General features: G+C 38.2%; 1 protein-coding gene across 3 annotated transcripts in view; it reads left to right on the top strand.

The window, feature by feature from the left end:
• Positions 1-11,056, top strand: part of Nr4a3 (nuclear receptor subfamily 4 group A member 3) — a 39,839-nt gene extending 28,783 nt beyond the window's left edge. For all 3 annotated transcript variants that reach the window (XM_003470726.5, XM_063224661.1, XM_063224671.1), the window contains exon 8: positions 7,748-11,056. In XM_003470726.5, coding sequence (XP_003470774.2) covers positions 7,748-7,995 — 248 coding nt within the window. In that variant the 3' untranslated portion in view covers positions 7,996-11,056. The remainder of the gene's footprint in view (positions 1-7,747) is intronic.
• The last annotated feature ends 2,986 nt before the right edge of the window (positions 11,057-14,042 follow it).

Raw genomic sequence — 14,042 nt, 5'->3', positions numbered from 1 at the left:
GGCAGCACCAGGTGCAGAAAGCAGTGAACCAGTGACATGTCAGGACTAGACAGGTGGCTGACCCTGCCACGCCCTCCACCACCTGTCTTTCCAGACCTCTCCCCGCTCACTCTAAATAGTTACCTGGTTACTTTGTTTTTGGATCAAATACAGACACCAGCAACATTTCAAGGAAAACTATGTGTGACGTTTGGCAGGATAATATAGTTTGAAAAAGAGGTAGGTAGTTCTAGGATTTGGATTCAAGCTTTTACTAACCCACTGCTTAGGCAAATGATGCCAGGCAATTCCTTACCGTCTCTGAATATCAGTTTTCTCATGTATGACAGAGATATAATGCCTTAGTCAATGTTGGCGGCTGTAACAAAAATAGCATGGTTAACTGTTATTTTTCTTACGTACCTCCATAGAGAGCAAGCTTTTCTCCTTAGTATCCATAAAAATTTTCATACTTCTCTATTATTGTACATACAAAACATACTAAGGGGTTTCTGCCTTTCTTTTGCCTGTGTCTAGATTTATTGTCATTTAATCTTTTCATGTACAAAGATGCACACATTTCTTCTTTAGACAAAACTGTGGTTGGGGTGGATATATAGTCTCACAATCTGTTCCTCAAATGTATTGTGAGTATTTTTCCCCATCAGTTTTCTGTGATGCCAAGTGTTTCATCATTCAAATCAAATCAATCTGAGAACATGTACTGAAGCGCATTCTAGGAATTTAGGGTATACTTGACACCTACTCAAAAGTCCAAGGGTAGGCAGAGTATCTTTAAAATTATTTTAGGATCTAAAATTGCCTGGCATATGGCAAATATTAGTTGAATGAATGGATTAATTTTATCAGAAAGCCTCCCAAGTTAGGAAAATCAGATGAATTATTGTTAGCTACCACTGCTATTAGAAAATAGTCTAAATTCCTGAGAATTGCCTTATTTCAATTCAAGTTAATTCAGTAAATATTTAGTGAGCATCTGCTATGTGCCAGACATATACCTTTAAAGAGTCTGTGGTCTTGTTGCAAAGACAGGCAGACACCTACTTAAAGACAGTCAGACTGAAAAGCACCATGATACCTCACACAGGCTGCCACTGACAGGAGGCTTTCTGTCCACCACACGCTCCATGTGTCGGGAACTTCCCATTGGGAGGGATGTTTTATATGTAACACGAGAAGCAGCAGTGACGACTTTCTAGAGGAAGAGCAGGAAGTCCTATTTGTTGGCTGGTGTTTCAGGTACAAACACTTCTTGGAGAAGCCAGTCTCTCCTTCCCTTCTAACAGGAGTTGAATCCTTGTCTCAGAGTTAACCTTTGCCCTAAGACCCGCTAAAAAAGAGAGAGAGATTGCTTTTCCTTGAGGGGGCTCCTGATATCCCCTATCCATCCCTTTCTATCCCTTTCATCATCCCCTGTTCCCATGATTAGGAAGAAAATTTAATGTATCTCACAGGTCCACGAGACAGAGCGGGAGTTATCAGATGGCAAAGTTTAGCTCAATAGAAGAAGCTAAGAATTATTTGAAATTGGAATAAGCTACCTTGAGAAATGAGTTCTCATAGACAGAACTATCTGAAATTAGAATAAGCTGCCTTGGGAACTGAGTTCCAGCCTTGAGGAGTAAGGTTTACAGACTAGATAAGCTACATACTGACTGAGTCCAGCATCTTCAGGGGACCAGGATTGACTAGGGTGAGTCGTCTCCAGTTGTCATGTGTATACTAGGCATTTTATTAAATTACAAATTCTAAGCAGGTGAATCCAGGGCTGCACCTGAGAGTCTCCTTTTCTCACAAGCTTCTTGTCATGTTGATCCTGCTGTTTGGGGGGCAATTGCCCTCTTATCAAGGTATAAGAAAACTAGTGCCAGACACTGTGCCAAGAGATTTATGGTATTTTGTTTAATGTTGTGTGGCCAATAAATAAATTTGGAAGTAATTGAGAGGGATTACAGCCAGAGACAAGAAGAAAGGAGATCAGTCAAGAATTATTAACACAATCTGGGTGGCAGATATTGAGGATCTGGTCCAGAGAAAGTTGGTGCTAAAAAAAGAGATAAATTGCAGGGAATATCACAGCGAAAATAGCTAAAGTTCTTAGGGTAGATTAAATTGATGGAATATGGAGAAGAGATTATTAGAGAGGGGTGGGGGAGATTATGATCTCACTAATAGACAACTCAGATATTATCGCTGATTTGAAAAGAAAGGTAATAAGTTTTAAATATAGAGGATGTTACAAACATGTATTAAGTACTTACTATATGCTAGGCATTATTCCATATATATGTGATAACTCATTTAATTTTCTCAACAGTCTGCAAGGCGACTACCATTATTAACCTTGTTTTACAAATATAGAAATAGACCCAAGTCACTCAGCTATAAATAATAGAGCATGGAAATATAGCCAGGAAAACTGGTTTTAAAGCTTCTGATGTGGTAGGTTTAGAGTTTATAAAGTTATTTACTATTATAATCTTCTTAATGACTCCCAATGTGTTTATTTAGTCTTATTATTATAAGCTTCTTAATAACTCCCAACATGTTTATTTGCACCTGTAATCATTTAATCATTTTACATTCCTTCATTCCCCATCTGTATATTCATTTAACAGATGTTTATTGAGTGTCAACTGTGTACTGGGTTTGGGACCAGAGATACAGTGATTAGCAAATAAGTCCGTGTCCCCATGCAGCGTACATATACTGAGAGAGGCAAGCAATCATTGCATACGTGTCTGATCTCAAACTATTATGTCCTGTGAAGGGAAGGAACAGTGCTATAAGAGAATGTGACATAAACTAGGGGCAAAAGGGGGCGCTTCCTTGAAGAAATAATTGATCTGAGATCAAAAGCAGAAGTAGACCTTAATCAGCACAAGAAGGGAAAACATGAACACAGACCTAAAAGGCTATTATTTCAGTCATCTTCCCCCCATTTTGCCCCTTTCTCTTAACTCTGCCTCCTGTCCTCTCTCCCAACAAAGATATGTCGCGTGGAGAGCAAAAGGCACAGGATTTAACTGTGTCTTTAGCTGTTTACTCCGTACAGAGATCAGCATCAGTTGCGTGTGTTTCTCTGCTGCTCTAACACCAGCGGCTATAGCATTGCTTACCATAGACTAGGTACTCAATAAATATTTGTTGAAAGAAGTAATTAATCCATTAGCTAGTTAGGTACATTAAAATTAGGAAGGTTAAGGAGGGTAGTTCATCTCAGGATGAGGAGAAACTTTCTAACAACTAGAGATATTCAAAGTAGGACGCAGCATACTGTAGTATAATGGGAAGTATCTGGACTTGGCAGGAAAGAAATAACCACTTGCTAATTTTGATCCCAGTCGAGTCACTTTACTCTTTGAATCTTAGCCTTAATACCTATTAATTAAAGGTAATTGTATTCTACCTAATTTATAGGATTGTTGTGAGGGTAAGAAAAAATAGTAAGCAAAAGACTAAACTATGAGGTATTACTGGAAAATATGGTGTGGGTTTAAATTTGTTAAAAAATTACCATCAAGGGCACATTGCCATTTATCCCCATCAGAATATGCCTTCCTTTGAGTGCATTTATCCCATCATCCTCACCACCTTCTGAAGCAGCTCTGAAGTCCATTAGTGCTTTAGTTGCATGGTCATGTTGTCTTGATGTCTTGCATTCATTCAAAATGTTTATCTCTCAATCATTTTGACTTTGAGAAAGAACCAAAATTTACATAGCGGCAGAGCCAGTGAATAAGGTGGCTGGTGACACACTGTCATATTTTCTCAAGCCTGCCTTTCTCTGTTGGGTGGCATTTGGCAGGACATTCACTGTATTTTTGATCACGGCTCATAAATGCATGAAAAGGATCCTTCAGAAATTCTTTACAAAGTGACAAGAGCTTTAGGGAAGGTGTGTTCCAGGCAAGTGAGAGTATTTTGAGGAGGATTGATAGTAATGTGCATTTTAATTTTTCATCATATTTTTCAATCACTCGTTATATAAAGTTCTATTAGACACATTTCTGCTGTCAGGTTGAAATAGCGGAACTTCCAGTACAGCTAGTACATGACACCCTCTTTGTAGTATCTTGTAGTGGAAATTATTCTGTTAGATGGGAATTTAAGTGAATCAAATGCCTTTCAATTTATGTTTCCAGTGATCATGACACATAAATCTATACCATTTCTGTAAGTTGTATTTTGAAGTTTTGAATACATAATACCTGAGTTAAAATATCAAAGTATAGGATAAATGTTATACAGATCAAAATGCAAGAAGTACTGAGAAGCTTGTTTTCTTTAATGGAAGGAATGATCTTAAACTAAGGTCCTCTGTGTGATATTTCCTAGGAAGGGAGAAAATCCAAATGTCTAATTTGTCCCAGAATGTGCGAGCTCTCTGTATATTAGCTCTGCAGCTATGTTACCAAGCTGCAGGAAGAAAGGAGGTCTCTCTTAATGTCAGTGAATGGGGTTCTAAGGAATTTCGAATTACTGGGATGGTCGCAGACACTTAGTGACTCCCTAGTGATCAAAAAAATCTCGCTGGCTGCTGGCAGTAGTTTGCATAGAGACTGAATTTTACCTTAAACCTTTTGGAAAAGTGGAGAAGCCACAAATCCAGAGGCTGTTCAGAACAACAAAGAAGGGTTGAGATGCCTTTGGCTTCTGACAGGAGTGTCTCTGAATTCCTCAAGGAATTCAAGGCCTAGAGTTGATCCAGCTGGCAGGAGGTATCGATCGCCACTTGAATTCACTGAATAAATAATGGTTGCCATAGTTATTGAGCCGTCACAACTGGCTGGAGAGCAAGGAAAACTCCAAGGCCCCCTTCTGTGAGTTTGGCCCTGAGAAAGTCTGGCTACAAGGTTCTGTAATCAACCCCCTCCAGAAATTCAGCCACCATATTGCTCTGATTCTCCATCTCCACAAGAACAGAGGGTCTCAAATATTGTGTGTAACATGAAGCACTGAAAGGAAGGGAAAGCTTAAATCAAGGGATTGGTATTGTATTCGGAGAAAGCATCTCTGCCTAGCTTGTGAATCACAGGCAATGTGTTTCAGTATTAACAGAGCTTAGTATCAGCATGAGGGTGTGTTGTCGTATTACAGTCTCTAGAAGGCCTCACAAGGGACCAGCTGCCATCTTGCTCTGTTTTAACATTGCTATACAAAACAGGACTAACCTGGAAATTTTATAAGAAAGTAAAAAGTCTTATCCAATCACCTCTCAAATATATTCATATTTTGCTTCCTTTGACCCTTTTCTATATGTGGAAATAATTTTTCACAGGTGTAATTACAATTTAGGTACTAATTAATATTCTACCCTTCATCTATGAATATTCTTCCATCTTGCTTCATAGTCTTCATGTTTGTCCTTTTCCATGTCTACAGAATCTTCCAGTACATGGATATACCATTATTTCCCTAACAGATTCCCTGTCTTTCAGCCCTCTATCTTTTTTCAGTGTTTGTTTTTGTCCTCGGGCAGTGGATGTTGGTAAAAGGGTAACAGTACACCAAATGTCTCCGTGTATTGACTTTTATTTTTCTGTCGAATTTTTCCTTTGTGTAAATTCCCAAGAGTGGGATTACTTGGTCAGAGGCTATGAACATTTTATAGCTCTTGATATTTTCTGCCAAATTTGCAGCCTGTTTTTGTGCTTTTGGAGAGGAAATAAAGCTTTAGACAGAACACCACTGCAGGCAGGATGTCTCTTGAAGTTCACTCTTGGGTGCTTCCTCCGAGACAAAGCACAGAGCTGTGTATCTAGTATAGAGGAGCTAAAGGGGAAATTCTGCACCTGGGCTGATTAGTAACTAGTGTCCCGGGAAAAGCGAAGTCCTGCACTGCACAGCTTTTGAATTAGGGGACTTCATTGCCTTTGTTGGCTGTTGCAGTTGCTAGGCACCTGCCAAGTGTCAGGCACTGTCGTAGGTGCTGCCTGCCACACGCGTGCAGCATTGTTTATTGACAGAATGTTTTTGTGTAACATCATCTTGTAGGAGCTTCACAACCACCCATGGAAGTAGGTTTTATTATAATCACACTTCTGTTTTAATTTATCATGTAATATTTAAGATAGGAAAACTACAACAAAGACTCATGCCTTTATCACCCCATTGCCCCCATATTTTTATGAAGACATTGAGCCTTCATATTTTTATGAAGACATTGAGAGGTTAGGTCACATGGCTGATAGTGACAGAACCAGAATGGCAGTTTGGTTCTGCTGAACTCCCCAGCCTAGTGCCCCTTTTGCTATGGAATACTGTATTAAGATGCAAGTTAGAGACCTCTGAAATGTGGCTAGCCATTTTCATGGTTTTACTTTAACATAATTTAACACATCAGCTGGAAAGGACCTGAGAAGTTGTTAATTCAACTCCTTTATTGACATAGTCCTGAAAAGAGAAGGACTTGCCCAAGTCATACACAACTAACCAAGTTGGGGGAAATACAGATTCAGGACAAGAAAAACAAAGTATCTGGATAGTGGCTTCATTTTTCTGGTTGGCTTTTGATCTAGACAAATTAATAACAAAAATTTCTCCAACTAAAATGACCAAATCTGGGAGAAATCAGAAACTAATCCGTGATTTCCTGTTAGAGTGATGTCTGTGTCTCTCAAGAGTTGATTTTTGCACGTAAATATATGGAGAAAGAAAAACCTTGAGGTAACTGAGGCCAAGCTCTTCCCTTAAAAAAGAGGCTTTGACTGAGAATTTAGCAGGCTTAGCGCCTGCCTGGCAAGTGCAAAGTTGTGAGTTCGATTCCCAGTACCCAAAAAAGAAAGAAAGGAAGAAAGAAAAAAGGCTGTGCCATCTAAAGACTGAGGGGAAGCAAGGGGTTTTGTATTGAGTATCGGAGTCCTTTCTCACCATCAGGAAGTGCAGCAAGACTTTGTAACAAGAGGACAGAATCTTCTTGGAAGACAGAGCTCAAATCCCACCTTTTAGCAGCCTTGTGTCTTTAGGAAAACCATTAAAACTTACACATAAAATAAACCATACTATTTAACATGGGGATTCTTTTCTATGTTGTTTTATAAAATATAAGAGCAGCATCTATGTGTCAGTATATTGTACAATGCCATGACCACATTCTTCCAGTCTGCTCTTTTTCTTTGAGTTTTTCATCTCCATGGCAGGAGGACATGTATATTTTGCAAAGAGAACCAGGTTTATGTAAATAGGAGTTTAAAAGACAGAGAGAAGAAAAAGGGAGGAGAAAAACTGGATTCTTCCCAATGCTGGTTAGCATGAAAACATAAAAATACACTTTGGATTAGGTCTTGTGGGGTCCTTATATAGCCTTCCTACCTCCCTCAAGTGAGTCTATCAAGATGGGACATTAATTCATTTACCTAATGCATGTCCCTGTCACTCTGAAAAGGAGCTCCTCCTTAATGGGGTGATAATAACCACTTGTCATGCATTCACTGCGGCTGTGCATCAGAAACTGTGTGCTGTACTTGTGTTATTCACCTGTTGGCCCTCCCAGAAACCCCAGATGATCATTATCTTTACCTCATAAAGAAATTGGGGTTCAGAAATTAAGAGACTACTCAGCAACATGCAGCAAGTAAGCAACAGTACTGAAATTCAAACCCTGATGTTGTTTGATGCAAGGCCCATAAGCTACCTCTCAGAAGGAAGTACTTGAAGTATGATCTTTACTATTCCGAAAGGGACAGGCCTTCAATGTTTAAGATTTGTCTGCCTCTTAAATCTGCCATTTTCTGTCCTTCTGCAGAACGACATGGGTTAAAAGAACCAAAGAGAGTGGAGGAGCTATGCAACAAGATCACAAGCAGCTTAAAAGACCACCAGAGTAAAGGACAGGCCCTGGAGCCCAGCGAGCCCAAGGTCCTAGGTGCACTGGTAGAACTGCGGAAGATCTGCACCCTGGGCCTCCAGCGCATCTTCTACCTGAAGCTGGAAGACTTGGTGCCTCCACCTTCCATCATTGACAAGCTCTTCCTGGATACCCTACCTTTCTAAGCAGGAGCGATCTGAGCAGGAAGGCCGCCTCCCCTGCTAACTCCTGCTTGTTAAGCAGAAAGAGATGGGGCTGAACCCTACCATTTTTCTGTCCTTCCTTCAGAGAAAAAACAGCTCCTTTAGAAAGCAAAGACATTTTTCTGGAACTTTTCCTGACAACCTAAAACCAGAAAACTTACAGAGTATTGTGTTGGAGTTGTGTTTTCTATTTAGGCTTTGGAGGGTGGGGTGGGAAGGGTTATAGTTCATGAGGGTTTTCTAAGAAATTGCTAACAAAGCACTTTTGGACAATGGTATCCCAGCAGGAAAAAAAAAAGGATAATATAACTGTTTCAAAACTTTCTGGGGAATACAGTTATAGTTGCTTTGTATTTAAAAGCAAGAACAGCCAAGAGTTGTTCACCAGGGTAGGATATATCTTAAGATTGATCCCTTTAGAATACACTTCCTGTATCAAGGGTAAGTATGTGGTGCAAATAAGACAGAAATCCCCTTTTTGTAATGTCTTGCTTTTTTTATTTTACTTTAACAAATGGTAAAAGATGAAGGATCACCTACAAACCAGACATAGCAAAACAATCATGGCTGTTCGCTTCCATATACAAGTGCAATTTTTAAAGTGCTGTCTTACTAAGTCTTGTTCATGAACTCTGCTTTATTTTATATGGAATAAAAAGGAAGCAGTCACGTTTGCAAATAACATGCTAATTTCCCTAGCAAAGGCTTGGTCCACATGCCCTAAGAACCCTTTTGAAGTATGGTCCATCCAAGACTTTTTAGGCCATTCTTCATGGATCTAGATCCCTGCCGACTCTCTAGCTGTCCATTATGAAGTGGATCACATACAACTGGTTTGGTTGTTTTCTGTCAACCCTGCCAGAGTTGTCTAAACACCCTTGAGTTGTACCAACTGACTGATACGTTCGTTCAGAAATGTAAGGAGCATCTGATTAATCAGTCAAGTATTTAATCCCCAGATGAGAACATGCAAATTAATAGGAACTGGGTCATACAGGGTAAACAGGGATAGCAAGGAGATAAGTATTATATATAAATTATATATACTATATATCTCCTATATATAATTTAATTTTTGTTATTGGTTAAAGAATTTTGGAGAGTAAGCAAGTCGTTTTTTAAAATAGTATTAATGTGAGTACTAGGAAAGATTAGTGGGCTGCGTTTCAACATTCCGTGTTCGTACTCCCTTTTGTATGTTTATACTGTTAATGCCATATTATTATGAGATAATTTGTTGCATAGTGTCCTTATTTGTATAAACATTTGTATGCACGTTATATTGTAATAGCTTTGCCTGTATTTATTGCAAAACTACTGGCTCTTAGCAGCTGAATTGCAAAATAATTAAATGGGGTGTACACAGTGACTTGGATACACCAATTAGAAACTAAGAAAATATATATAAATATAGCAGGTTACATATATATTTATAATGTCTTTTTATTAACCATTTGTACAATAAATGTAACTTCCCATGCCATTATTTTATGGTTCATTTGCAGTGACTTTTAAGGCAGTACTGTTTAGCACTTTGATATTAAAATTTTGCTTATGTTTTGCTAAATTCAAATAATGTTTGAAGATTTTTAGGTCTAAAAGTCTTTATATTATATACACTGTATGAAGTCAAAATATCTTTGGCCATTTTGCTAAGAAACAAACTTTGAATGTCAAACTAGATGTCACAGTAGTTTTCATTAGCTTTAAATCATTTTTGCTTTAGTCTTTTTAAAGGAAAAATAACAAAACTGCTGTTTATATTGTCATTAAATCATACAATCAAACAAATGCCAAATGAATTGCCTAATTGCTGCAAATTATAACCTAGATAACAAATCATATAATTTTTTGTCTGAGTCATTCTGATATTTGACCATGTATTATGTTTGTGTGAGCTTTTATGAAAGATTATTATTTTTATATCAAGATGATAGGATCTGGATTGCTAGGTTTGAAATGTTAGACTTGGAAGGGCCCTGATTTGCTAACCAGTCCAATCTCCTGCAATTCATAGAAGAGAAAACAAAGGTCCATTGAAAGGCGAAAGAGTTTCATGAAGTGAAACAGCTAATAACAAGCTTACGAATGAGATTTAACTCACCTCTCTATAGTCTTTTTTTCTCAGCTTTTTGCAGCTATAAGAAAATAGGCTTTTAAATATAATCACTAATGTTAACATTTTACCTAAAGATAACCACAAATAAAGTAGTACTCTTATATTAATTTTTTGAGCTTATATGCAAACATAATAAACATTATTAAATATCAGGAAACTAACATTTCATGCAAGATAGCTTCAGACCAAATTCAAATTGAATTTGAATAAATTAGAAATACTGTGCATACGTAACCTTCTTATGCACCATCAATATCTGGAAAGTTAATCCTTATTTTTGTCGTGTCTGAAAAGGAAAAGCAAAACAAAAACAGAACAAAAAAATGCTTTACTTGTTATTTTTACATAGATCGGACTTAAGAAAAAGGACTTTTTAGTCGTCATATTTTGTCGGTTGGAAGGAATAAAGCTTTTTTAGTTATAGGTCCAGACACTAGTGCTGAAAATAATTATAGCCAGTGTTTTTCTGTCTTCCATAGTTATTACAACTATGAGAGCCTCCCAAGTCATGCATCAATTCCTCTCTCTCTCTCTCTCTCTCTCTCTCTCTCTCTCTCTCTCTCTCTCTCCCTCTCATCCCCCCTCCCTCCCTCTCTGTCTTAATGTTAACACACAAGTTTATACAGAGTGGATGACCACACTGGCTCAGAAGAAGACAGCAAGCATTAAAGCAGGTGATTCTTCCCCTTGTGGGAGAGCTCTCTCAGTATGAACACGCCTTCCACGGGCAGAAATCAGGAATCCACCAGCTGTTAATGGAGAGTGCCTTGCTTTTATTTCAGACAGCAGAGTTTTTCTGAGTTCCTCTACTTCTCTAACAGCATTGCTCTTTAGTGTGTGTTAACCTGTGGTTTGAAAGAAATGCTCTTGTACATTAACAATGTAAATTTAAATGATTAAATTAAATTACATTTTACCAATGGCTACTGGTGTGTTGGATAGGCATGCTTCATTTAACACTTTCCTCTTTATCATTTGTGTAATAGTATTTACTGTGAACACTTAAACACATCCCAAGATGGATTTTTCTAAAAAGGCTTAGTAATGCTGGAAAATTAATAGGCATTCTGAATTGGAAATAGATTAAACCTCACTGATTCAAAGGCAAGACACTCTAAATTCAATAACCATTTATTGATTACTTCCTGGGGGCAAAGCACTGCTGGGTGCTCTGAAGAGATGCAGACATGTACAGTGTATGAAATTGTATTTCTTTCCCAACTGTATGTAACTTAAAGGCACCTAACAATTTGTTGCTGAACAGTATTTTTTAGAGCTATGAAGGATTTGGTTTTATATCAAGATAATAGGATATTGTTTGTGAAACAAAATGTGTAAGAATCAGGGCAATAGTTGTCAAAGATTGGGCAGCGTCCTGCCTTTTTGTTTAACCCATTGCTCTTAATGTCTCGGGAGCCCCCCGTCTTTTTTTAGGGTCACACAAGTGCAACTTTACTTAAAACATCGTATATTCTCAGTACACGTGTGGGTTTTGTGTACTGATGGCTCAGAATAAAAGTGTGAGAGCTCTTGTCATTTAGCTCAGCAGTTCACACCATTTCTGTGACCTTAAAGTGTGATGTGTGATCTAAGAGGCAAACCCTTCATGTTGCTTCTCAACAGAACTTTTATTACCAAGCCTATAAAATATGATTAGTAAGAAAAGGACCAATACAGTGCAGCACCATCTTGCATATGAATCAAGATACTGATATTTGGCCAAAAGCAAGGGTTAAGCTCCTTTTCTTGGAAACAGTAGGAACAAAGGGTTTGAATGAGGAAGGGAACAGAAAGTTTAGGGCTAAATAAAAGACACTTATCTATAGCTGACTTTCTATGCTAAATGCACAAATATAAACACAAAATTCATTGTTGACTTTTTCTAAAAATACACATTCCATAAAGTTTATTGTCCTAACCATATTTGAGTTGCAATTCATTAGCATTAAGTACATTTATAGTATCAGTCATTCTCCAGAACTCTTTTGCCTTTTGCAAAACCGAACCTATACCCATTAAAAAAACAGTTCTCCATTCCTCTTTTTCACAGCCCCTAAAAACTGCCATTCTATCTTGTAAGAATTAATATAAGTGCAATCATACAGGATTTATCCTTGAGTGACTAGACTGTTTTGCTTAGCATGTTGTAGCATGTGTTAGAATTTTTTTTAGGTGGAAAATACTTCATTGTACATATATTTTGTTCATCTATTGATCTATTGGTAGACATGAATAATTTTCATATTTTGACTACTGTATTGTGAATAATGCCACTATGAAAATGGGTGTACAAATATGTTTTTAATATCCCACCTTCTACTCTTGGTAATGCTGACTTTTGAACTGATATTTGAGTATGTTTTAAGTGCTTTCCAATGATAACCACGAGTTTATGTGACTTTTGTTTTTATTTTGCCTTATGCACTGCTTTCAGAGGACCCACATTTCCTTCTTTCAGGGGCACCTGAGATTTCTTCATGAGCAAAGATGTTTATAAACCTATTTTAAGGGTAGGCTAAAAACTGAAAGGACTAAAATTTTAAGTGTGTTAGTACTTGTCAAAATATTTTTCTTTGAAAGAGTCTAACTGGTTAAAAAGCCCAAGTGTTAAAGGGAGTTTTTGTGCTTTCTTTTATTTAACAATCCTGACCATGAATAAAATTCCTCAGGAAATGCTTCAGAAAATTCTTCCTCAGGGTTGTCCCTGAGCTGCTCTGTGACATTGACACTGGTTATATTTTCTTTGGCTTACGTTGCAAGCACACTGTCACTCCTGTTTTATTGTTTTTATCTCTGACCCATTTCATGGTTCCATCAACCCAGGGATCATTAGCCCCTTCTCTCATCATCTGCTGTGACACTGGCTGTCCCCCAAGGTGAACCTCCAAGATTATTTGATTTGAGGGAGAGGAAGAGACCTAATGTTTATTAAGGAGCTAGTGTGTGTGCCCAATATTTTAGTAAACAATTTTATCGATGGTTTCATTTAATGCTCACAATTTCTAAGAAGCTTGATTATCCTCTGTTTGAAAAATGGGGAAAGAGGCTAGGAGAGGGAAATTATTTAACCCAAGGTCTCCCTGCTGGAAGGTAGAGTGTGAATACTCATCAGTTCAGTAGACTATACATTCCCCCTGCTGCCTTCATGAAGTGAAGTCATTAAACCCCGTTCCTGCCAGGAGCACAAAGCACAAAGCACAAAGCCCTCGGCTCCTTGTCCTTCACTGAGTAGTAAAAACTCATGTGAGGGGCACAGCTACTGTCCAATACTCTGATTCAGCCTCATTTTGCCTTAGGTATGCACCAGTCCCATCTCCTGCAAAGCACAGAGGAGAAAACAAAAGAAAGGTGGAAGAGTTTCACAAAGTCAGATAGCTAATAGCAAACCCAAAATGAGATTTAATCCATCTTGCCATAGTCAGACTTACCAGCCGTCTTGCTAATTCTTCTGAATCTTTAATTCCCATGGTTTTTTCTCCAGTTTTCCAGCTCTGTCCTTTACCAGACTTAGACACACTGAGCCATGTAATAACTAGGATCTACTCTACTCCGGCTGCTTCTGCCTGTGAACACAAATGTTCCCTACCTTTGGAGCAGGCTGCTATCTTTCAACTCCTCACCGCTGTTTTGTGCTTCTGATCAACCTTCCAATTTTGGGTGTTTTAAAATTTCCATATAGGCTAGAGTCAACTGCATCAAGGATGTCATCTGGACTCTGCAAGCATCTTTGTCCCCTTTTTCTACTTCCAATAAACCTGCAAAGAGCAAACCCATCACCTCAGTGTCTGCTTTACTTGCCCCTGCAGGGAGCCACTGGAACAATACAGAGAACCAAGCAATGTCTGTGCATATAAGAGGTGTTTTCTTCCTCATAGCCTGGCTTTTATTTTGCTCTATGAATTTATGCGGC

This window comes from Cavia porcellus, unplaced genomic scaffold (genome assembly GCF_034190915.1).
Source record: "Cavia porcellus strain 051 isolate PalLab524CR breed Dunkin Hartley unplaced genomic scaffold, mCavPor4.1 scaffold_1, whole genome shotgun sequence".
Classification (NCBI taxonomy): domain Eukaryota; kingdom Metazoa; phylum Chordata; class Mammalia; order Rodentia; family Caviidae; genus Cavia; species Cavia porcellus.
The sequence above is the reverse complement of the archived record's forward strand: the minus strand, read 5'-3'. Positions and strand labels throughout refer to the sequence as shown.